We start from the raw sequence: 25,242 nt of genomic DNA, 5'->3' as shown, positions 1-25,242 counted from the left end.
TAGGGCTGTAAGGCTGTGGTACAGCAGTTACAAAGTAAGCTTATTCCATGGTCAGATCATAGATCAGACGTGATAAACCTGGTGAGACCATGTACAGGTAGGGAGGGACTGAGAGAGAGACTCGACTAGGCTGTCACTGCTCTGTTGCCAAATATTTTTTACACTGGCTCTATCACAAATTGCTAATGGAAAGGTGCTTCCTGCATCCACACCATTCTGAAATAAAAACCCAAGAGGAAAATTATAGAGACGGCCTGCACGGTTCCTGATCAGTCATGTTAAATTCAGCCTCACTGAGCAGACAGGCAGCAGATCTGATATAGTTTAGTTCCTAGCTTTTATTGCAGAAATGCTGTATTTATTAGCATTTGTGTTCCTTTATGGGAGCTCAGGCACTTTAATGACATCTCTGTGACTTCTCTAATACAAAAACTGATCTCATCACTTCACTCACGCTCATGTTCATCAGAACATTTTCACAGGACACATTCTCATTTGTCATTTGATGAAGATGACTCTTTTACTCTAAATTTTGGCAAAATAAGACAAAAATAGTTGAAAATTGTATTACTAGGTCTAAAAGAATCTGTGTACATCGAGTCAAAACAGCAGGATCCAGGAGGGCCTGATGAATGAGGTAGTGTGTTATGAGAGAGGGATGACATGTTAGCTGCACAGTGACAGCATGGAGAGAGTAAACGGTGTGGCATGTGTTGGCATCACAGCCCGAAAGGATTGAGTATCACAACACAGACGCCCTGACAGCCTTGGCCTCACATTGCTGCTGACGCCATATCACTATCAGTTCCTTCTTATTCTGGCTCCCTCCTTAACGATAGCCAGAGGTAGCTGCATATGTAGTAACAGATGAAGATAGACTTGACCAGAAAATTAGCAGTGGTCCTTTCCCATTAAATACTGACCTGAGCTCAACCTCTGCTTAGGCTTGCTGTTTCCCGCTCAAATCAAGCTTGTGCACTAGAGTGTATTTAAACTAGGTAGAATGCAAGTGCAGTAAATACCTGATGTAAAACAATGTTTGAGTGATGGCCCTCCTGCCCAGTCAGATGATGAACTCTGAGTTTCTTCTCCAAGGCTGAAGAAAAGGAAAGACAGAGACCAGGTTACAGCCTTTTATTTATCAAACACACTTTTCACTACATATGCATTTAAACCTTTGCAGCAAAGCACAACCAAATAATCAGACCCTTTCAAATTTCCAATTAATTCACTCAATACCAACATGATTACCAAAGGGGAAGTTTGTCGGCTCTTCTCACATAAGGCTGGAAAAATTGGCCCTTGTATAAAAACACTACAGGAGAATGACAAAAACCAGTGCAATGGAAGATTCTCCATTAACCCCAAAGAAATATGTGACATTGTTTGACATACACTTTCTTGGCAGGAGTTAAATAAGGTCAAGTCTACTGTCATGTGTGTACTGTAAATATGAAGCTACAGCCAGTGATGGGGAAACAGCCAGCACCTTGGCTCTATGCAAAAGTAACAAAACAACAAACAGGATGATGTTGTTTTCTTTGTTCGGTTCCTACAAAAAGTTAAAGCACTAACATGACAGGACATATGAAGTCAGTTCTGGCAAATCTTTTACAGGCTTAGTCTGGATTTGTCTGCAGCAACATGTTTGGACTGACTTCAGGGCTTCTGGCTGTGACATGCATAGCTCACAACATGCTGATACACAAGTGCACTTCTAGCTCCTCTCTCTTAGTTATTTAGTGTGAGGCTCTCTTCACTGTGTCATAGATGAAATAACATCTCCATTCAGTCTGCTATTTTAGTGTGAGGTAGGGGATGGGGTCCAGTGTCAGTGGCTCCATCTTCAGATAAACTTGGATCTTCATCTACTCTGGAATGACAAGGTTCTTGTAAGATCCCACTCATATGTCCTGATGTCATTTCCTGTTTTAAAAAGCCCTTCAATGCCATAAAAGGACATTTCAGCCATGTGTATCCTCCCAGCTATGATTCAGCTGGGAGCTGTGGATACTGCCTGCAGCCAATGGAAAAGCATAAGGAGAGAGGCGACTCATCTAAAGCTCAGTCAGCTCTGCGTGTACGGCTCAAGGTTCCCCTTCCTCACTGCTTTTCTACTACATTATTCTGAAAGATAAATGGGCTTAAATGGGCTAAATGCACCCAAGCCCACTTCGACCTTTCACCCTTCCAGTTTATCAAGCTGAAGTCTGATAGAAAATCCTGTTTAAAACACAAAGTTTGGAGACTCTGAATATATTTCCCACTTCACCCTGACTGAAAGAGGAAATGCCAAGACTTTCAGAACATTAATTACTGCAGTTAGTGAGAAATGAGGAAGAGTGCACTGAAGTCTACAGCAGCCAATCGCAGTTAGTTTGGCAGGAAAACTCTAGAAAAAGAAAGGGAAGCTGAGTTACAAAAAAGCCACATGAAAGATGTGTTATGAAAATGTTAATAAGGATGTACAGTGAAGAAATTAATTTTGTCCTCTGGCATAAATAAGGATCAAAGGTGATTCATTTTTCATCCATCCATCCATTCTCTATTATACCTGCTTATTCCTAACCGATTCATATTTCAATCAAAGTGAAATCTGCTCACAGTACAGAACACATTCATTATGTAATGCAGACTGACTGCAATTTATCAAACCAAGTTGTTTAGAAACAAACAAACACCCTAACTGTGTTAGATGCAGCAACTAACCTACTGCCAAGGTCCGGGAGTATTTTGGACTCAGCAAAAACAATGGAGGTATACTTGATGGAACTGCACTATGCAGGAGTAACATTCGCACTTCAATACAATACACCTGCAGTACCAGCATCCTCACCACTTGGAAGCAAAGGCAGCAGGTTGTTGAATGAGGAGAACAACTACACTTGTCAGTCAGTTAGCTGCAGCTACCTTCAGACAACATTAGCTGAAAAATATGACACATCATCATCTTGATCATCTTGATCTGAGTGGACTCAACCAGCTGGTGTGGAGTACCAGACCTTTCAGCTGTTTTAGGCTTCATGTTTAATTTCCAGTTTTATTATAGTATAGCACAGTCTCAGCTTCCTAGAATACTGTAGCTGCTTCCTGCTGAAGACACTTCAGGTGCTATCCACTTCCCAGGCAGCGGGAATCCCTTTTGGATTACATACAGGATCTCTGGGGCAATAATAAGTGCATTTGCTGTGTCATCAAGGGGAACCTCATGAACAGCAGGGACCTGTCACAGACCAGTCTGCGATTTTAGATGCCTACTGCTGTATAGAGCAAGATTGTGAGGTCACTACGACTAATGCACCATGGAGGGTTTAACCAGCGCTGGTTTTCTGAGGCCGATAATGACAGTCCTCATTTCCACACAGCTGAAAGTCACACTTCACTACTTCATGGACACTCTCTTTACTCTGTACCCCAAAACTGAATATTCCTATTCAAGCACAATATGACTGCTCCAACGTGGACACATTTGGGGTGGTATTGCTTTTAGATGTTCCCTGTCCTGATATTACACATGCTGGGTTATAGACACTCACAATCACTCACTGCAACATACTTACCTGCGCTGTGCTCCAGCTTGGGTCTTATTTTTGTACTTTCAGTTCAACCTCCAAATGAAGTGGTTTTAGATTACTCACCAGTTCCCAAAGCTCAGCAAGAACCTTGTGAGAATAGTGTATGGACATACAATAAACCGCAACTATCCGACTATAAAGTGACAGCAGTCAACTGTCATCCTGAAGCTAAACATCCAGACTATCTGCAGCTGCCAGATACTGCAGCTCTCAGCTTCTGTCATCCAGGCCTGACCACACACAATATTACAATAACTTATCTTTTTATGCCAGAACAGCATATTTTATTTTCACAAATACTCTGTCGGGCTGATAAGTCCAACATGTGATTCTGTGGAGCCTCTGCCTACATACACTGCCATATTTAGAAACATCATCTATTTTGTTTACTCACAGAAATAAAGAGTACAGATGCACTTTCATTTTATCAAACATAGATTTTTCTGCTTTTTTGCTTTTCAGTGGAAGATGAAGGCAGGTGTTCTTTAATGTGTGTAATCTCCAGCTGTACAAATTATAACTGCAATGACTGATCAAGGCCCCAGTGAGCTGATATGAATTGTCACAACACACAGGCTCCAGTAGAAACACAGTAGAGTATGTGAAGTGTTGTATCCTGGCTTTTGTTACTTGTCAGTGCACCACATTCCCATCACTAGGACTGCCATTTTTTTTTATTATTACTGAAATGCAATAATATTATGTTAACAGTACTATGTCAAGTACGGCAAGACGTTATATCGTTAGCTATTTAATGATGTGGCCTAGTGCAGCATTTGCCATGTGTCTGTGAAATGAACATTATCCCTAACCATCTAATTCAGTGTGTTTCTACAGTACAACAGTATGCATGGTATTCCTAAAAACTCTAATTCAAATTGGCTCCTTCCCACTACACCAGCCAGAAGCAGCTCTGAAGTCCATATTACAGGGATTAATATTATAATAACATTGTAATTTTTCTAACAACAAAAACTACACCTGTCTTCTCTTTTCTCTAAAAGTCTGTTGGCAGTGAAAGTAAAGTGAGCTGTATTAAAGTGCAGTTCACCACAACTTCACACCGCTGCAGAACTTGAATGCCTCTGTTCACAGTCGCTCTCAAACATCCTGTGTGATTGTGGGTTTGCCCCACAGCCCAGCCGCCTGCAACCTGCAGGACAACACCAGCAGATCAATGCTGCCTGACAGTCCCTACACACCCTGCACCCCCAGAAACACACCTGTATCAACCTGCATTAATATAGATGTCCATCTTTTGAAAGTGGGCTAAGATGTACAAAAGCATTTACAGGACTTTTGTTTGCTCCTTTGCAATTTGTGCACTGATGTCACAAACCCCACCAGAAAATAGAAAGACTCATGCTGTGGCTCTGATAACTGTATGGCCTGTTTAATACATGCAGCTGTCACAAATACATAGATTTGAAAATAATATAAATACCCTACTGTGTTTTTTCACAGATGTATGAGATGCAGCTGTAGCTCTATTTGATGAAGGTGGGACAAAAAGAAAGTACTGACAGCACTCACTATCTGACACACCTGAATCAAACTGAGCCATCTGTTCATATTATTAGAAGCAGCTGTGTTTATCATACTGTGACACTGGAACAGACACATCATCTGCTCTGTATACTGCCATCATCAGATCAAATAAACATTGGATTTTGTCTAAAATCTTCACTGGGTAACTTCATACTTATTCAACAAACTTCAGGGGATGAAGGCATTTACACCGAAAGTTAAGAGGCACAAATCTGTAGTTACGTGGAACCAAGAGTAACATGCACAGCATGGTCACCCCACTTAGATAAGTGGAAATATCTGTCAGAAAAAAGGACTATGAGGCACAACCTTTTCACTTTCTGTGATCATTTGTAGGTCTTCAGGCTGTCACTGATTCCTCTACAAAATGTAAACTGAGATGATTTACTTTTACGTCATGTTTATCTGTCCTATTACTTTTCAACCCCTCAACATCAGCACTTCTTGGCAAAAAGGCTTTATACAGTAGGGCTGGATAATAAAACCATGTTGATAATCTCCACCATAACAATAGGAAACTAAAGAATAATATTCAATCTATAAATCAGTGTGTCGCCCTGCATCTTGCTATTCAATCCAGCAATCAGAAACACAACGTACACTCCCAGGCACAACACCAGCAGGGTCATAAACAAGCAAGATCACTTAGCCAAGCTGAGGCTGTATAGTCGCCTGGTCCCGTCTGTCCTCCTGTATGCTACTGAGACTTAACCTCAGACTTAAAAAAACATCTAGATTGTGGCTCATGGGCCACATAATCTGCCTGGATCAAAATCACTGCAATCATGGAGCACACGCAGACAGAATGTGAGTGAATGAATGTGGACAGGAACATTTGGCAATGAACTGTGGGGTTAGGAAGCACTAAATGTCAATTTTGCAGGGTTGGATAATGGAAACCTTTTCTATTTTGATACAAAGCTACTTAGGATAATGTCAGTAGCTTAGGAAATACTTTCTACAGACACCTGCAGGTGAGATGATGTGGAGAAGATTAAAAAGTGGGAGATGTGATCACTAAAACACTGTGTTTAGGGTGCTTTGCCAATTATTTCTGCAGTCAACACTGCATCATTTATAAGTGATTTCATCAGTTATCATCACATATGAACCTTTATTCCCATGTACATTATCTAGATTCTTTTCTGAGTTGTGAAGCACTTTGTGAAGTATTTCAGTAAGAGCTCATAAATTCATCACTGATCATCTTTCTGAGCTTTAATAATGATGACTGATGTGGGATGACTTAGTAGTATGGGCACCATAAATAGCCACAGCCATGCATAAAGGCAGTCACTCTGGTGTTGTTGGAAAATGTCTTGATACAACACAATCAGTAAAACTGCACTCTTTTGCTAATGAGGTCTAATGAGCGCTGAAGCAGGAACCAGGACACGCAGATTTTTCAGGGTGTGTCTACATCCGTTTTGGGTCACCTCCCTGTGTGAGGAGAAATGGGGCTTGTTCATATGTGTCCAATTTATAAAACAGTACACACAACTTTGATGATATGAATGTCTGCATGCGTCTGTCTTTGTCTGTACACAGGTTAAGCTGTGAGTTTCATGAATGGTGGCCCCAGGTCTTCGTGCATCCTTTAACTGAGGTACTGGGATATATTTAGCAGGGCAACATGAGCCTCAGACTGCAGAACTGCTAGGCTGCCTCCAGCCCTGCAGAGGAATTCAAGTGTGCATTCCTCTGGAATTCCAGCTTCAGAAACACAGATAGAGAAACAGGGGGAGAGAAAAAAGAAGAGAGGCTTCACAGTGTCACTCGCAGCCAGCACAAGAATTAAACACTGGCGTTCCCTGTGGAATAAAGGAATGTGAAGATTTTCTGGCAGTGGGACGATAATATCTCATCTACTGTTTTCAACTCAACTAAAAACAAGGGTGGTTATGCCATTTCCTGCCTATATTTACATTTATTTACACAGACAAATTAAAAAATGGGAATGCAATTGGTTTGGTGTTCAGTATTCTGCAATGTGTAACAAGCTACAATTATATCCTGCATATTATTAAAGCAATAAAAAAACTACTCACACAGAAGTCATAAAACGCAGACTTTAAGAGATAACACCACTTTGAAGTGCTCTGTGTTCTAAAAAAAGACAGCAAAGGGGTCACTGCTGGAACTGTCTCTGGAACCACTTTAAGGCAAGTTATGACAGCTCAAAATGAACCACCAGGATCTACATACTGTCGAGAGGTACTGTCACAACTTCAACAAGTCTCACCTCACACTTTAACTTGGAGGTGAGCAGAGGAATGAGTGCAAACATCAATACCAGACCTTTCATAAGGGCATTTATTTTCTAGAAACAACCTCACTGCTTGAACCAAACTTTAAAGCTGTGTGGAGAGCCCTCACTGGTCTGACTGAACTTCCCAGGCATTTGACACAGGCTGGGGAACTGGCTCATGTCTTAAACAAATGATTTCTGATGCGGGAGGAGTGGCGGCACATGTTGTCTTGACCAAATATGGCTGAGTGAAAACACTGCAGTCCAACCTCCACAGCTCAGTCGAATGAAAAACAGGTTTCCTTAACTGGTGTGGGAGTGGGCCATGACACAACACACTGACACCTATCCAGCAGACTGGGTGTTTGTGACAGGTGGGCAGGTCGTCAGGATACTAAAACTACACTGGCTCCAGGTGACAGTGAGTGACTCTAATGTCACTGATGCTGATGAGACACCGTGCTCTTAGTAAAGTTTGACTCAGACATTGCTCTGCATTGGACAAGAAGACTCTCACTAAGGAAAACCAACAAAACGCAGGCTACATTCACAGGACAGGACTTAATCATCAATTCCAGAACTTAAATCAAACCAGATCATCTAGTGTTGATGCTTCACATTCATGTTAAATGAATGTTGAGGACTGTTGAGCTCCTAAACTGCCACACATGGACAGATTTAACTGAAATGCGAGTTGCAGCCACATAAGAATAACATCATCATCTGTGCAACAATCAAATGATGTCATTTCCTCAATAACGGATGTGTTGCTCCAGTTTTGTCTCGATCAGAAACTTCTCCATAAATGTCCAACAAGTGTGAAATGCCCTGGTCTCTCCATTGACCCCAATCGATGTCATTCCTCTCCTCCATTTTTATTTTTAATGATGGTCATAGGGGAGTATGACTTTTAAACATCTGGTTTGGTTTGTTTATATTTTGACAACATCTGATCTGAGTCACTTGGAGGTAAAAAGAAAATCAGCAGGTCATGTAAACAAGCCCCATCTCCTTCATTAGCACCCGAAGAGTAAACAGGCGGTTCACTTGTGTTTTTAGAGTCAGTGAAGGCAGAAAATGGGAAAAACTCAAATAAAACCAATGCTGCACTAAGTGGAGTTGTCCATCCATCCATCTTCTATACCCGCTTTTCCTGGCTCAGGGTGACGGGGATCTGCTGGAGCCTATCCCAGCTCTCTCTCGGGTGGAAGGCAGGGGTACACCCTGGACAGGTCACCAGTCCATCACAGGGCCACATATAGACACACAAAAACAGACAACCTCACACACTCACGGGCAATTTTTTTTAGAGTCACCAATGAACCTAACATGCATGTTTTTGGACTGTGGGAGGAAACCGGAGTACCCGGAGTAAACCCACACAAGCACAGGGAGAACATGCAAACTCCACACAGAAAGGCCGGGATGCGAACCCATGACCTTCTTGCTGTGAGGCAACAGTGCTAACCACTCAGCCACCATGCCGCCCGGTGGAGTCGTCATTAGAGCCATATAAAAATATTTTAGTTTACATTTGTTTTCAAAAAGCAAAAAAAAAAAACTCAGGGAACAGTTTAGATGGAGGCAGTTTTTTATTAATGATATATATATATATATAGAAATATATAGATATTTAATTGTCCAGCCTATACACTGGATTGAGTTGAACAACTTTAATGTACTTGAAGTGTGCATTGTGCAAATGTATTATCTGGGAAATACAAGTATCGGATTTGGAACTCTATACTGGGAGATACTTAATATTAAAAGACTAGGATTGGAAATCAAAGAAAAAGCCTGACTATATCATCAAGCAGCTTACTCCATGTGACCTGGAGAAGATGCACACCTGCAGGGGTACTGCCAACACCAATACAGAGAGGAAAGCCTCAGCAAGTGAAGAATAACTAAAACCAGTAATTTGTTATTATTACTATGATTATCACCCTAAACTGTAGAAACAGCGATGGGCTGGGCATGTGGCCTACTAATGTCAGAACAGCAACAAAGAAAAATGGATCGATATATAAACATCATAAACAATGATTTTCCCAATCAAATCAGTTCATAACTACCTGAAAATGAAAAATAGCTGATTCCCAAAGCTGAGAGTGTTACATCTGCATGATGTTTCAACAGCTGGACTGAAGTAATCACATGAAGGTGAAAGATAAATGCACTACTCTCACTGTAACAATTCCAACACATGTCCATGGCTTTGACAATTATGCAAGAAACAGATATGACTAGTAAGCGCCCAAACACACAGCCCCTTGATGTAGGCTCTGGGGACTTGTACATGTACACATGTACACCAAGGCCTTTGTGGAGGGAACAACACGGGTGGTGTATTTGGCAAGGGCAGGCTCAGTATGCACGAATATGCAGAAAGAGGGTAATAGTGATAATTTATGTTTTCTGCAGCACTGCAACAGGAGCACACAGGTGAGATCACACCTGAGTGTCAGTCCAGTCACTGGTTTTTCAGACGTGCAGAGTTTCAGGAACCGAACTTCGTCAAGCATTAACTTCACAGGGGGGTCAAGTACCAGATACATGGCTGAGGGAAAAAGCCAAGTAAAATGCTATGAAATGTGCGAATATAACTCATAGCCTGTAAACTGGTCTCCCTGCAAATTCCTCCACTTACGGCACGGTGCGGCACGGCACGGCACGGCGCAAGAATTTACCCCCGCAGGCTACATTTTTCCTGCTCGCCTGGTAGCTGCCTAACACGCCCACAGGCAGCTGTGTTAGACTGGACGGAGCAGAGAGACTGCGGGTCCAACGCTGTGTCCACAGTCTTCAGGCTGCTGCTCGGGAGGGGGGACCACAAAACACGGAACTGAGCCAAACAACAACAGTTGACGAGTGGAGAAGGCGCGAGTGCGCGCGCGCGCACACACACGCTACATACACACACACACCCGTCACTTTATCAAAATGCCAGACGCACTAACTTCTGCGGAAACTTGAGGACGCCTGTCGGCGGAACAGTGATGTAGAGCGATGACTACCGGGAGACTTTTCTCACTGTGCCGTGAGTCGGTCTTTCTGTCGGTCTCTGTACTCCACCAAGTTTTCTGAGTTCCACACCGAGTCTCTGCTGACGTCAGGACTTGTCGCTACAATGGCGGAAACTTTTCAAAGTCCACTACAAAGACCCATCTCACCTGAGCGTGTCGATCCACTCTCGCCGGCGGCCCCTCGACCTCTGAAAACCAGAAATATGTCACGTAGTCCCCGATGCAAAGGCAGTTTGTTCGCCAGGGGAAAGGCCAGACTTCTCTCGGTTCCCCTCCCAGTCCGCTTTCAGCTTAAACTCCACCCTGGCAGCGCGTCGCCGTCAGCGGGGCGGTGTCCCGCCGCTGTGCAGCTGTGAGAGGACTATTCTCGCCATTACAGGCCTCTTACATTCACACAATGTAATGTGAATGAACAGGTCTTGGCCTTTGTTAGCCAACTATATCCGTTCGCCCTGTCTATCACCAGGCGGCTCTGCGGCTCAGGACCTTTAGTGAGTGTGGTCCTCACAACCACGCTGTACTCAGCCAGAACCCACAGGAGCTGTTCTCTCAGCAGCATCTTTGTCCAGGAAATGATGGGATGAATAGATAACGCTCTCAGTTCACTCTCAGCATCTGTTCCAGCTCTTCGCCACATCAGCCTGGTCAACAGGACTTCTGCTGGGAGAACCAAAGGGTTGTGTTTTACTTTTAGTTTCTCAGTCTCCTCAAAAACAGAGACCCATCTGTTGCACTACACTGGGCTGCATGTTTCCTCCAGTTAGTGAATGGTTGTTAGTGATGGCATGTTCCTAAGGGCCCAGAGAGGGCCACAGTGACTCCCCTCAATACCTTTGTTGTTACTTCACGCTAATTCCTGAATTCTACAGAGTTGTATGATGATATATTGTATGAAGCAAGAGGGTTCTGGGTCCTGTTCGACCCCGGGGTTTGTCTCTGTAGAGTTTGCTTGTTCTTCCTGTGTTTCCTCCCACAGTCCAAACACATGCAGTTTGAGGGTGGGTGAATATGACCCAGCCTTTCACAGCTCTGGTTGTTCATGGATAAGCAGCAGATGATGGATGTTATGAGGTTACCCACTGTGTTATAGCCCATAAGCAGCAGCTGCTGAGGCTGCTGGAGACATGACCACATAGGATGAAGATGTGACTGCTGTTTTAGCCAGGGCTCATGTTATGAAGAGTAACATCCAGGCTTGTGTGGTACTGTGCTCCTGAAGGCCTTTGGTGTATGGGTAGGTCCAAAACCCTCTGCCCCAACAGAGCCTGCTTGGCTGACGTTTATAGGAACAGTATTTACAGTAGAGCTAGCACAGCCACACCCTCAAGTCTAAAAGTCAATGCTGTTGAACCTTTAAAACTTTATCTTCATCTTTGGCCATTTGTTGTGTGTAGGATCACTAATGCCTTTTTACAGCCTGATCTGTGTTTATGACACTTCTATGACAATTGCAATATCTATCTATGATGTTTATAAATAAATAACCTTAAATTTGTTTATTCTGTGACAGAGTTCTGCCCCAACGCAGTTAGCGCCTGTTTGTCAACAGCCAAATCAGCCTGCATCATTTTCATATTTACTGAAGCCAGACGGCTAGTGCACAGAAACAAATCTCTTTTTAAAACATGCTTTAGTAGCTGAGCAGTGAATGTGCTGCAGGATGAAAATGTCATGCTGCTATCAGGCTTTATTTCACCAAGATGTTGAAAAATGAAGCCTTGCCTATGGCCAGGAAGTTTTGGTTCCTACATGTTGACAACTCTCCACACACTCTCTCCCTGTATTTCCTGTCTGTCTCTGCCGCTGCCATCAAATAAAGGCAAAACACTAACAACAAACAACGCAATGTATAAACACTTTCTTATGTATGCCTTAAGTACAACCACCACTCATGATATTGATAAAGCACCCCTAACTTTGGCCAAACAAATTGCTTGGAAAGAAGCAGTTTTGTGTTCCTGTCGAATGCTAGTAGGTCAAAGGGATGTTTTGAACTGCAGAAATTCTGCCACCATGTGGTGGAGTCCAGCCAGAAACATTACCTTTCGGACAAAACTTGAGACTTCATTCTCCATCTGAACTAAACACTAAACACTGAACCTTCACAGATTTTAAGTGCTCACCTGGGCCTGAGAGGGAGAGGCAATTCAATTCAATTCATTCAGTTCAATTCATTTAATTCATTTCAATACAATTAAATTCAATTAATTTAAATCAGCCATCCATCTATCACTACCCACTTATTCCTAACGAGGAGAGGAGAGGAAAGGAGAGGAGAATGGTACATGATGGGAAGGCCAGAATACCTTGATAGTCTTGAGATTTCATTGTACCTTGCACAGATTCAAGACACCCTGTGCCAGATGCAGCAAAGCAGCCCCAGAACATAACCGAGCCTCCTCCATGTTTCACAGTAGGTACAGTAATCTTTTCTTTATATGGTTCACTTTTGCATCTGTGAACATAGAGCTGATGTGACTGGCAAAAAGCTCCAGTTTTGTCTCATCTGTCCATTGGACACTCTCCCAGAAGCTTTGTGGCTTGTCAACACACATTTTGGCAAAGTCTCTTTTTTATGATTTGCTTTGAACAGTGGAGTCCTCCTCGGTCGTCTTCCATTAAGTCCACAGTGGCTTAAACGGACAGATAGTGCAATCTGACCCTGATGTGCCTTGACCTTGGAGTTCACCTCTAATCTCTTTCTGGACTCTTAGGTTACCTTTCATTTTATCCATCTCTTCAATTTGTCTTCAGTTTTCCTTTTGCAGCCACGTCCAGGGAGGTTGGCTTCTGAATATGTGCAGCTGTAATCACAGGAACACTAAGCTGCTTGGAGATGGTCTTATAGCCTTAAACTTTAACATACTTGTCTATAATTGTCTTTCTAATCTCCTGACACAACTCTCTCCTTAGCTTTCTGTAGTCCATGTTCAGTGTACATACAGCCAAATTGTCAGATGTACACACCATACCTATAAAAGGCAGACTGACTGATGACAAGTTTGAAGACATATGTGATGCTAATTACAGGACACGCTTTAGTTTAAAATGTCCCTATGATCAAATTCTTCTGTTGAACCACAATTTAAAAGCAATGTCTGATTTTCATTAGTTCACTTTCAGTAAATTTTTATTTACTTCTGTCAGTTTCAAGTTATTTCAATGGCCATTGTGGGCTTTTACTTCTTTAATGGAAGGGTACCAAAAATTTTGTCCATGTGTGTAAATGATGAACTCTCCAAAGGGTTCACTTTTTCGTGCCCCTGCGTCATTGTCATGAAAAAAAAAACCCACACCACATGTTGAATGTCCATTTATCCTGAATGTACATGTTTACAATAAGTGCCTGGATAAAATTCAAGTGCTGATACATCCATTCATTTATATCTGCACAGCATAAATAATTTTACAGTTTGTACTGTACATTAGCATTAACATAGGTTAAGATCATGTGACATCTGTGACAGGCCCTACACACATATTACATTCACCCAGTGTGTTTGCGATGCTGGTGTGAGCAGGGCCTGAGTCCAGAGGAACGAAGACTGTACAATTAAAAAGAACATTTGTACATAATTAGAGGAAAAGCTTGGTTCGTTGTAAGGCTTCTGAAGAATGTAGTCATCTTGACATCAGCTGTCCCAACCCCTCTGGTTGTGTGTGTGCACGTCTATGAGCTGGCCTGCCCAACAACAGAACAGGAACACACCAACTTTGTGACTGGTGTTTTCTGCCTGCGCTCTATCTGTTTCAGCATCTGCTTTTTTACCATCCAACCAAATAAGTTCATCTTAAACAGGAAAAACAACCAGACAGACAAAACAAAAAACTGCTGGCATCACTGTTCAGTGGTGTCTGTTTCACTTTAATCTGCTGAGCTATAATTTGATGCAACAAAGCCCTTTGGTGTTAAGGCTTTAGTAAAAATTCTTATGTTGCACTTTAGCCATTTGAACAAAAAGTACAAGAAAGGCCTGCAACACGGGAACACAGTGCAGTTCACATTCACAGCAGCTGTGAATCTTGGATGTGAACGTGAGAGTTTGGTGAAATGACAACCAAGCTTAATGGTGCAATGCTTACTATTTTACTGACTCTTTGCAGTAAACATCAGAACACTGCTGCTGCTGCTGCTGCTTCAGTGGCTGCTCTGAAGCTCTGACAGGCAGAGCAGCTCCAGGCTCCCTGCTCCTGTCCACCATCTCTCATGCACTGCTTTGGTCTCTGCAAAACCAAAGTAAAAACTGGTTTTAATGCAGCTCATTTAAAGAAATGAGAAATGACACCTGTAGTACAATACTACAAGTCAATAGCCCCACACAACAGCACTAAAATGGATTTGAGGCTGACTGAAATGACTGTTGGATAAACCTGGACTCAGAGCACATGTGGATGTCTCCAATGTGAAGGAGTTTTATTTTTCCGGAGGGTGGTGACTTTTAAGATGTGGGGGTAAAGCCCAAACATTTTAAAAAAACTGAAATTTCTTTGCTGATGGCAAAGGATAAGAAAAGGAGGTGCTAACAAACATAATGCTGCACAGCAATGTTTTTCATATAATTCATATAGTGGTTTTCCCTCTCTCCATGATTAGGAACCATTATTCTACAGGTTACTGCAGATGTGGAGGCAATGACAAGGCATAGACATTACCTGTGGATTTTTAAAGTGGTCTGGAAAGGATCAGGACTACATCTGATAATTACTATAAAAACAATTGTATAAAATATCCAAGTTCATGGTTTTGTCTTCAGATAGCTTGTTTTGACATACAAAGTTTTTTTTAAATTGTATTAAAAAAAAAATCTGGTTTTGTCAGTGACAAGCTGAAACCCAAGAATGTTTGGCCTGTTTGAAGATATCAAACACTTTGAAAGAAACCCTGACAGAACAGCAGCAGCAACTCAGTGGGTTTAGACATTTCATGGCAATATGGGACAAAAGAGGAAAAGAAAACAGACACCTGAACATGTACTGCTCGTCGGTTTGGGGATTATTACTAGAAACACATCTTGTGTGTGGATGAGCGCCTTCTATGCTGTGGATGACATTAGATCATGTGAGCTACCAGCTGTTGGTCAAAGGCTCACTCTGTGAACCTGCAGAGTCCCATTTCTTCATAGAAGACTGAGATACTGAACACAAAGAACAGAGTGAGGGTCTGAGCTTGGTGGTGGCAGCAGCACTATCTTCACATATAAACACTGTTGAGGCCCACTTCCCTTTCTTTTAATCAGCAGCAGGCCTAAAACCAACTTAATTACAGCCATTTCCTCTTCCTGTCACTGGCTGCCAGGAGGAAGTCTGCTTGCTTTACTCTGCCTGAGCTTCTCCCAAATATATAACTATCCGTTTTGCACAAATGCAAAAGGAAAACATTTAAAAACATCAACTTTGAAATAAAGGATTGCTAAAACTGATGATTATTGTGATGGAAAAAGGCTCCACAGTCCAATACGAAGCTTACTGTCCAACAATGTAGCATGTGGACACAGAACCATCTCCAGCTGTCCCCACACCTCCACTCAACACGTAATGACACATTGTTCCAACCTAATTCACTTGAACAGACAATGGGTGGCCTCTGTTGTTGTGTGGTTACTGGAGCGTGATACCTCTCAGAGGTAAGCTGAGCACTCTCAGTTGCTGACAGCAGCCTCAGGGCCAGCGGTGGCTGCAGGGATGCGAGGCATCTTCTTGGCTGGACTGGGGATGTGCTGAGGAGGGAAAGAGTGTAAACATCAGGACTGAGCTGCTGGTTTAAAATGTTCAGAATGGTTAATTTCTGATCTGCTGTGCAGCCCTCTCAGATGATCTGTGACAGGTCTGCTTACTGTCCCCACAGTCCAAATTAACATGACGTCCCAGAAGACCACAGGTTCTGCAGACTGACTGAAATTTTTATTTCATTAATTCTGCTGTATATTCTGACCTGTCATGGCTTCTGCCTGAATAATAGAGCCAAGTATCTGACTGGCTGCACTGTGGCTAATGAAGGCATCAGGTTTGTGGCTCTTTTAGAAGAAGTGTCAATTACAAGTCAGACAATGTTAGAGATGCTGTGATAAATTGAGTACAGCTGAAAAAAATTGAACTATAACTTGAACTGCCACCTGAGGTCAGATGGAACCGACATCACGATCAGCTCCCTCTGCCTGCTGGGGATCCTCTGCATTTAGCTTTAACAATGTGTAGGTAATCCTGAACTATATTAGACTGAATGCCAAAATAAGGAAACGGCTCTATTAAACAGGTTTATTAGTCCTGTACCTCCAGAGCAGTGCTGGAGCGAACAAGTTCTGGCTCTGCTGGCAGGTCATGGTCCATAGGTCTGCGGGCATATTCCCTGCGGTGTTTGTCATCCACTCTTGTCAGGTACCACGTTCCTGGAAAGAGATCATCCACTGAGCCTCGAGGGATGTAGCTGGCTGCAGGAAGAGATTTAAAAAAAAAAACAAAAACAAAAAAAAAAACAACAAAACAAAACCAAAAAAAAAACAAAAAAAAAAAAACAACACATTAGCACAGTGATAACACAATCACATTCAGGACTCAGTGAATGCTGACATCATTTGTACACAGTGTTCTCTATTGGGTCTGGGCTCTTTTGGGTTAGAATGTTAGCAGTTTAACATAAAAGGTTACTGGGAGCTCCACAACCCCTCCTCTTTCTGGTAGGCTTTGAATTTGAAAGGTCTTGAAATCAAATTGCCTGGAAGTACCACCTGGGTAATGGTATTTTAAATGGACTGAACTGTTTAATTAGAAAGACATCACTAGAAATATAATTACTTTTAATATTATTAATTGGAAGAACATTAAATGCATTAAACAACCAACAGTCTGGATAGGGAACAGTAAAGTAAATCAGACTAATAGTTACCTTTCTGTTACTATCAACCGTAACGCAAATGTACAGGCATGTGGGAAAAAAAAAATGAGACCTCAGATAGAAGAAACGGCTGCTGTTTTGTGTGATAGGCTTGTGTTTGACAGTCAACAGCAGCTGCTTCAGAATTAGACATGAGGAGCAGTGACCGTGGGGTCGTACCTAAGTGGTGAGTTTCCTCTCTTAGCTTCATGTTTTCAGAGAAGACGGCAGGTGACACCTTCTTCCGTGAGTCTAGTCTGACCTTCAGGTCACTAAGGCTAGACACAAGTTTGTCCAGACCAGATCCTGAAAGGTTATTAAAGAAGACACTTCAGTGCTCTTTATATCTAACTTCTGTTGTAACTTTTTATAATTTTAAGAATTAGGCAGCGAAAGTGAGTGACTGACTTACCAGGCGTGTGGTCCTGTGTGACTCGGAGAGAATACAGAGTAGCAGCAAAGCCTGAACCATAGGAGAAAACCCCAATCCTCTGTCCACTTATCTGTGAGGGTGTGTGCCTGCAACACAAAGACAATGATTCTCCTTGCATACTGCAACACTAAGACCCTATTGTTTCATTATATTCTTATCAATCATGTCAGCATCTCAGACTAAAAGGCATATTCTGCCACCCAAAAGCAATTAGCATGCAGTGATTATGCTGATAATTTGAGATGCAATTTCATTAGCAAAAAATTATCATTAAACTTAGGTTACTTTCACTTCTTGATATAATACAGGGTATTGGGTAACTGTGAGAAACTGGAGTCTTTGGAGAAGTCTATTAAGGACCACAAGCAAATATTTGCAGGTATGTAGTGTGACCTGGGGTCCTCCCTCTCATTAGGTCAAATAAAGTAAACTTAAAAAATATGTTGTTCTAGTCAGCTCTGTTCGGTGGCTTTTATTACCCTGATTACCCTGTGCTCTGATTAATCTTTAGTTGAGTCACACTGCATATAAGGAATGACATTCAGTGCAGCAAGTAATTAAATACAATAAAGAGGAATGTCAGAGAAAACAGATACACAGTCATACTGTGCAATGAGTGATCCCAGGCAGCCGTAGACAGAAGGAGTATACATGTTTCCATTCTGGTTGGATATCAGCAGGGAGGGCTTGGTCTTCCTCTCAAACAGATCTGCACTGGCCTTCATGAAGGCTTTCTCCACATCCCGGTCAAAATAGGTGTCCTCTGGCCGTACATCTCTGCCCCCAGACACACACAGTGAACATGAGAATTGTGGCAAGTTATGATAGAGCAGACACTTAGATCATTTTTGATTATTGTTGGCCACATTTGTTCATAAATATGCTTCCGTTACACAGTGGCTTTAGGCTAACTCAGTCAAGATTAAAAAAAAAAAAAAAAAGAAACAGTTAAACATTTCTGAGTGAAATACAGCGAATATCCTCAGTGATGTGATGGGTGATTGTGGGGTGCTGGGACTGGGGATGAGACAGTGTTAGAACTTTTGTAGGCTTAGTCGTTAAAATATTTTCCATATGCAGAACAAACCAAAATACAGTGCAGCATATTTGAAATGATTGGGTTCCAAAGTAAGAGTCAAAAAGGAAGGTGGTGGTGTGGAAAGTAAAAGATGGAGAAATTCAGCAATAAGCAAAAGGTTAAATGGCATGGCCCATTTACAACTACACAGTTAAGGCCATAGTTTGTGGGGATGTTGATTGGCTTCTAAATGAAGATGAACCTCAGAAGAAGCTTTCAAATCAATAAACCAGTCAAATCATGTGATTATCTTAAGACAACATCATCATATCAACTTTCCAAAATGTACATGTGGTCCTTTAATGAGAGTCTTTATTAATCCTCAGGGGTCGATGATAACGCTGGCACGTTTTGTGGCATCTCCTCCTGATAACGCCGAAACGAAGTTAAATTACTGTCAGTTTTGATCGTACACATAAGAGCAATATATCATTCGAATCTGTAAAGGGTCTAGTTTTATTTCTATACAGTCATAATACACAAAACACTGTGCTTCAGTAAAATAAAGAAAGCAGACAGGGTGCGCTCTCTGTCTTGGTCATCTCTCTTCACAGACACGTAAATAAAACAACCTGAATCTCAACGAATACTTGCCTCATATGGCTAGAAAGCTTGAAATGTCTTCTTTTAAATGAAACAATTCAAGTCGAAAACAAATCATCACTTTTTATTTAATCCGTATGAACGTAAGGAGCGGTACGATTTCTCCTGTCTCACCTCATTATAGCTAATGTGATCCTGCCTCGCATTGAGCGCACTGTTCATATGGAAATAACCTGAGGTGAGCCAGGTAGTTCTGTGCATGCCCCTGAGAAATGGCATAAAACGTCAAGCTTCATCATAGAATTTACCGACTTTTTCTGTGCGTTTGGATGATGGCACATTACACAGGTGAAGCGCTTCTTATATTCCACACAGAGACAACTAGTTTAGTTTGTCCTCAGAGGAAAAACACGACTCAGATGATGAACGTTTGCATCTGCATTGTATTGCACTAATTCTCTCTGTCACATTCCTGACTGAAAGGCTCATTATACAGCTCATTATGTGGGTCTTTCACATCATTGTGAAGTAAACACACCTACAAGATGCCGTTCTTAAAAGTTTTGTGAACCAATGTTCTGTATGTGTTTTATGGTATTATTTCAGTGACTTAAAAATTGTAGTTTTTCAATAATCATGTGTAAACGCTGTTTTCTAAAAAACACAATCATGCATAAACTTGCTGCTCACATATTATTGTATCCCAGTTTGTGCTGATTACAGTGTTATCAGACTTCAGCCAAAAATATATTTAAAAGCAACTCAAAAAAGGCACAAATGTCAGGGCATATCAAAACTTGTCCAGGGCCCCAAAACACCCTTAGACCCCAGAGGGTTAACTATTTCAAGCAGAACCTTAATCGTGAGCCTTAATTATGCAAAGGACCATAACTCTATGTGCTATCTAGCTACTTTATTGAGAGTGTACCTGAAGGCATCGAGGCCTGTGAAGGGTCCTGTCTCTGTGTTGGGGTTGGGGTGGCTCAGAAAGTCATTCAGCATCAATCGGGCCAATGACTTCTGCACCAACTTGCAGTACGGGGAGTGAAAGACTAGATAACCAAAGTCCTCCAGACTAAAGCGCTGCTCCAATCCCTCTGTCAACAAGAAAAATGATTAGCCTTTCACTGCTTTGTCTAGATACAACTCACAATATATACACAGCACTACCTACAAAAACACCAAAATAACAGAGCTGATTTCAAACTCAACAGTGCACCAATATGTGAAAGAGCTTACGTGTTTTATTTCTCTCAGAGAGAGACAGGCAAAAAAGTAGAGCCACAAATGAAGTACTGCTTATGAATGGTTTATAATGTGTTTGTATTACCCCTGTGTTCTCAGATAATGTACATGCTGACATTAGGCCACTCAACTATTTTATGGCCACTGAACTTAAGTAAACGTCTTAGCATAGTAAGCAGACACCATCCTGAAGCCTCTTAACTAATTAGTATTATCCTTCCAGTCCCTCCACATGCATGGCTTCCAGAATTCATATAAAAGACCTACATGGAAGAGTGTAAAATGCTGGAGGATCAATTTAAACACACCTCTCTGCCACTGTGTGTGGATCTTGTTGCGATACACAGAGTAGCAGCGGTCCAAGGCACTCAGGTAGCACTCTATCGAAAGCTTGCCGTCCACCACAGGGTACTCTGACATCAGGTCTGGCTTGTAAAAGTCGTATGCATGCTGCATGTGCGTGCCTCGCAGACCTGCACCACAGCCACAGCAGGTATCAGCAACACACTCATACAGCATTAAGCGCACGCACGCACGCACGCACGCACGCACGCACTAAGCTGGTTGAATATCAAAACTTCTTTACAAAATCAGTTTGAATTTACACATATTCCTGTAATAAACGTTCATGCAACAACTGTGCTAGTATTCATATACTGATGTACACTTTAATGCTAATATACACAAAAGCTTGTGTAACTGTAATGACCCAATTGTCCATTTAAAAAAAATAAATAAATAAATCAAAACAAGAGCCTGATTGACAGGTTGCTTTCAAATGTGTGGCAACATTAATGGCAGCACTGAACAGTTGATTAGATTTCAATGACACTGTACAAAAGTTAAGCAAACATGGATGACAGCGTTATTGTGGGACCTATATGTGGGTCATTGAAAAGTGCTGGCTGACAAAGAGCACAACAAACAAACAGTTATGAGTTAACAGACCTCGTTCAAAGGCCAGAGGAGCATTAGGCCCCACCAGCATGGCCACTGCACCAGCACCCCCAGTAGGCCGGGCACTTCCTGTGGCATAAACAGCGATGTCCCCTGCTACAACCAAAGCATAACGCCCTGCAGAGAGGAAACATCCAGTGATGGGAAACAGCAAAATTAGTTGTTAAAATATATATATATATACACAAATCTTCTCTAAAATCATCAGCACAGGGGCATTAACCTCACACAGCACAGTGTACTATAGAAGTGTAGCATATCCTTTGTTGCACTGATTAAATGCATCTGTCAAAAGTTATGATCTAACCAGTCAAGCTTTCGCAGTAATCAATATAAAAACCTTGAAAAGTCTGATAAAAACTTCCTAATTAAAAAGACAATGTTCATTTGTCAACAGTATTTAGCTGATTTCTGATCTGAGGCATTTCTATCTTGTACATGATGGCATTTTTGGGGTTTGGGCAGTTGTTTAGATAAAAGAAGACAGTTATTGCTGTTAGAAATCATAACAGGTATGAGTATTTAACATTTCATAGATAAAACAATAGACTAATCAGGAAAATAACCAGCAGATTAATTGATAATGTAAATAATATTTTGCTGCAGGACTTAACACTTATTAAAACAAGTTTGTTGACTCACCATCCCATGAGCTGGACTCAACCCAGTTGACAGCATTGAAGAGTGCAGCTGTTCCACCGTAACAGGCATTTGTGGTGTCAATCCCCTCCACATCTGTATTGCCAGAGTCCTCGAACAGCTGCATAATTACTGTCTTAACAGACTTGGACTTATCGATAATGGTTTCAGTGCCGACCTCCAGCCGACCCACACTGTCATAAGACAGGCCGTTCCTTTCCATCAGCCTCTGGACTACCGTCAGGCACAGAGAGTTGATGTCCTCCCGATCGGAGCAGAAGCCCATGCGTGCCTGTCCCAGGCCAACTGTGTATTTACCTGCTGGTACGCCATCAAACTGCTCCAACTCAGCCTGGTCCACATACTGGGCTGGGAAATATAGTTCCATTGCAATGATGCCCACATCTTTGGGCCACGGTCCCAAGCAGCTGAGTGGGGCTGATCCAGGCATCCTGAATGGGTCAAGTCACATGACAAAGATGTTGTTTGACTACTACAGCTTTGAAATGTCCACAGTAATTTGTTGAGTGACTGCAATGCCCCTCAACCCCCAGTATCAGACTGGGCAGTATGGTGGAAACGAAGACAACACTGAGGCACAGCCAGCAGCTTGCTAAACGGAAAGACAGAAACTATAGTGCTGAGAGAATACCAGCCAGTCGGTGCGTCCACCCAGGCAGCTAAAGCAAGACCATTTCACAGCAACCAAAACAACACCGCGCAGGCCAACACTTTCTTCCAGCGAGCGGATCAACAAATCCTGCTTTTCGTCAGAGCCAACTATCAAGAACACTGATGAACTAGCATGCTAACTAGCAATGAGCTCGTTGGCAGCTAACGCCGCTGGAAGGAGAGTGACCCGACTGACTAAACACGTCCCAGCGCCTCATTTAGAAGGAAAAAAAAATAAAATAATAATAAAAAATAAAAAAATCAGCAAACACACCAACGTTAGCTAATTAAAGGGGCACCTTAACGCTAGCTAACTGTTAGACAGGTCGACAGGCAGCTAGCCAACAACTAACAGCTAGCTGCTAACGCTAACTATTAGTTGCTGTTAGCTGTGACATGTTCCCCCACAGCTAATAATTAACTACACATAGTTTAATTAACGACGCACACAGCTAAACTACTTAGTTCACACAGTAAACTGCAGTTTAACTACACACCACAGTAAAACTACAGAGATTACACAGTAAACTACAGCAAAACTACACACCACAGTAAAACTACAGAGACTACACAGTAAACTACAACAAAACTACACACCACAGTTTACATACAGCTTGAGGACTCCAGAGACAGAGGACCATGAAACTGGGTCAAAGGGCAACGGGATTTCCTGTACCGTAAGTCACTAATTGCCGCTACCCAACATCGTTAACCAACGAGACTGTCACTGTCGATGGGCGGTAATGTTAACGGGGCTATGTCGCTGCCTAAAAGCATAACGACAGGTAAACTTCATACACTCAGAAAAACGATGGGTCAAAAACATTAATGTCATAAAACGAAGTAACAACACAATTTCTGCCAGTGAGAGTGCAACCCGGACCAAACAGCTGACGGACCCGCTTCCTATCCCAGTCACAGAGCTAAGTTTACCGCCAGACTCCATGTAGGCGCAGTTACACGCAGCCGACCTCTTATATTAATAAACCTAGTGCCCAGTGTTGCGCATGTGCGAAACCCCTGATTCAATCAATATGGGCACCACAGTTGAATAGAAACACAGACAGCGAGCTGACCAGTGTCCTATTGAAATGTCTATTGGCAGCAAACGAGTCAAAGACGGTGATTATGTATGTCAGGGTGAGAAACAGCGCACTACGTACATCAAGCCTCTCACCTGTGGCTAACGTGAACCGATATGGGCTGCTCCTACTCCGGTGTCAGCGTCCAGGCCGGCACAAGTGTATTTATGTGCGACGATGACAGAGCAGTGTGCAGCCTGCACTAAGCACCTGACCTCTGGCCAATCACAGCGCACACACAGCATGCGGCGCTACGAGGCCTGCGGGATTCCAGCCAATCGGATTTTAGGAATAACAACCACGCGCCAGAGCCGTATCGGCGGTCCAATGAGGCGAGATGTACGATGTCTGGTGAGAGAAAGGCAGCCAATCAGAGGGCGAAATTAATTCCTGGCGCGGTAAACATAACAGCGGTACAGAGAAGCGTGGCCATGGCAACGGGTACTCGCAGTACTTGTACTCAAAGTACAAGAGAGCACTGTCAACAGATAAGTAAAAGTTTTCCATCAAACACAACTGAAGTAAAAGCAATCATCTAAATGTGTTCAGTTAAAGACATTCTACAGAGATGACTGGTAGAACAACCACAGACACACATAACAGCCACAAAATTATCATTTAGCATTAACTATAAAGACACCACAGAGAAACAAAAGAACTGAACAGAGTATAAAAAAAAAATATCACTGACATGGAAAGAGACAAAATGGTCACAAAGACAAAAATCACACAGATGACAAATGTCATTTTGTTTCTTTCAGTGTAAGGATTGTACATGAGAAGGGGGAGGCATTTTATCCTAATAATCCTATTATAAGCCAGCAACACTTTACTGTTGTAGCTGCTCAAGGTGGAGCTCAATGCACTTCAAAGTCAAAAAGAGAAAAACAAGCAATAATAAAATATTTAAATATGACTGTATGGAGACAGAGGGTTGCACTGTGGGTTGGTGGTTAGCACTGTTGCCTCACAGCAAGAAGGTTCCTTGTTGGAAACCCAGCAGGGCCCTTTCTGTGTAGAGTTGGCATGTTCTCCCTGTGCTTCTCCATCTATATCAGGTTGATTGGTGGTTCCTAATTTCCCCACAGGAATAGGTTGTGTCAGGAAGGGCATCAGGTGTAAAAATTGTGCCAAACAAATCATGTGGTTCAACTGATCCACTGTGGTGACACTTAACCTGAAAGGGAAAAAAACTGTACAGAGGAAGAGCTTCAGATAAGTGTTTTTACAATATTTCCAAATGTAGTTATTTTACTGTGGACTATATATGAATGATAGCATAGAGGAAGAAACTGTCTGCGTGTGACCTTATTCTTGTTGAAATA

The 25,242-nt window shown here is 42.2% G+C and overlaps 2 protein-coding genes across 6 annotated transcripts in view; both read right to left on the bottom strand.

The window, feature by feature from the left end:
• Positions 1 to 10,701, bottom strand: part of tln1 (talin 1) — a 55,926-nt gene extending 45,225 nt beyond the window's left edge. The window contains exons 1-2 of the mRNA XM_026296861.2: positions 10,545 to 10,701; positions 1,023 to 1,096 (exon numbers count right to left, since the gene is read on the bottom strand). The gene's annotated coding sequence lies outside the window, so the exon portion shown is untranslated. The remainder of the gene's footprint in view (positions 1 to 1,022; positions 1,097 to 10,544) is intronic.
• A 2,993-nt stretch (positions 10,702 to 13,694) lies between these two features.
• On the bottom strand, positions 13,695 to 24,223 carry hmgcs1 (3-hydroxy-3-methylglutaryl-CoA synthase 1 (soluble)). 5 transcript variants are annotated; one of them, XM_026298015.1, is made up of 11 exons: positions 23,433 to 23,748; positions 22,167 to 22,615; positions 21,516 to 21,641; positions 20,876 to 21,040; positions 20,251 to 20,419; positions 18,308 to 18,478; positions 17,681 to 17,787; positions 17,449 to 17,574; positions 16,668 to 16,825; positions 16,013 to 16,114; positions 13,695 to 14,621 (listed from the first exon to the last, which is right to left on the bottom strand). In XM_026298015.1, exons 1-10 carry the CDS (start codon positions 23,474 to 23,476, stop codon positions 16,037 to 16,039), a joined length of 1,593 nt encoding a protein of 530 aa, XP_026153800.1. In that variant the 5' UTR covers positions 23,477 to 23,748; the 3' UTR covers positions 13,695 to 14,621; positions 16,013 to 16,036. The 5 variants fall into 5 exon arrangements, with proteins under 5 accessions (XP_026153800.1, XP_026153801.1, XP_026153802.1 ...); XM_026298016.1 differs by lacking the exon at positions 23,433 to 23,748 and adding an exon at positions 23,999 to 24,223 and having other exon boundaries at positions 13,695 to 16,114; XM_026298017.1 differs by lacking the exon at positions 23,433 to 23,748 and adding an exon at positions 24,013 to 24,222 and having other exon boundaries at positions 13,695 to 16,114.
• Positions 24,224 to 25,242: the final 1,019 nt, after the last annotated feature.

Source organism: Mastacembelus armatus, chromosome 12 (genome assembly GCF_900324485.2).
Source record: "Mastacembelus armatus chromosome 12, fMasArm1.2, whole genome shotgun sequence".
NCBI lineage: Eukaryota > Metazoa > Chordata > Actinopteri > Synbranchiformes > Mastacembelidae > Mastacembelus > Mastacembelus armatus.
Note: the sequence above shows the minus strand (reverse complement) of the source record. Positions and strands in the feature narration are given on the sequence as shown.

Excerpts from the sequence above, each read along its gene's own strand:
- hmgcs1 (XM_026298015.1), bottom strand. The coding sequence starts at position 23,476 with ATGGTCCTCTGTCTCTGGAGTCCTCAAGCTGTATGTAAACTGTG. Across the intron at positions 17,575-17,680 it reads CACACAGGACCACACGCCTG|GATCTGGTCTGGACAAACTT; the intron begins GTAAGTCAGTCA and ends ATAACCTTTCAG. Across the intron at positions 16,115-16,667 it reads GCTCCAGCACTGCTCTGGAG|CACATCCCCAGTCCAGCCAA; the intron begins GTACAGGACTAA and ends TTCCCTCCTCAG.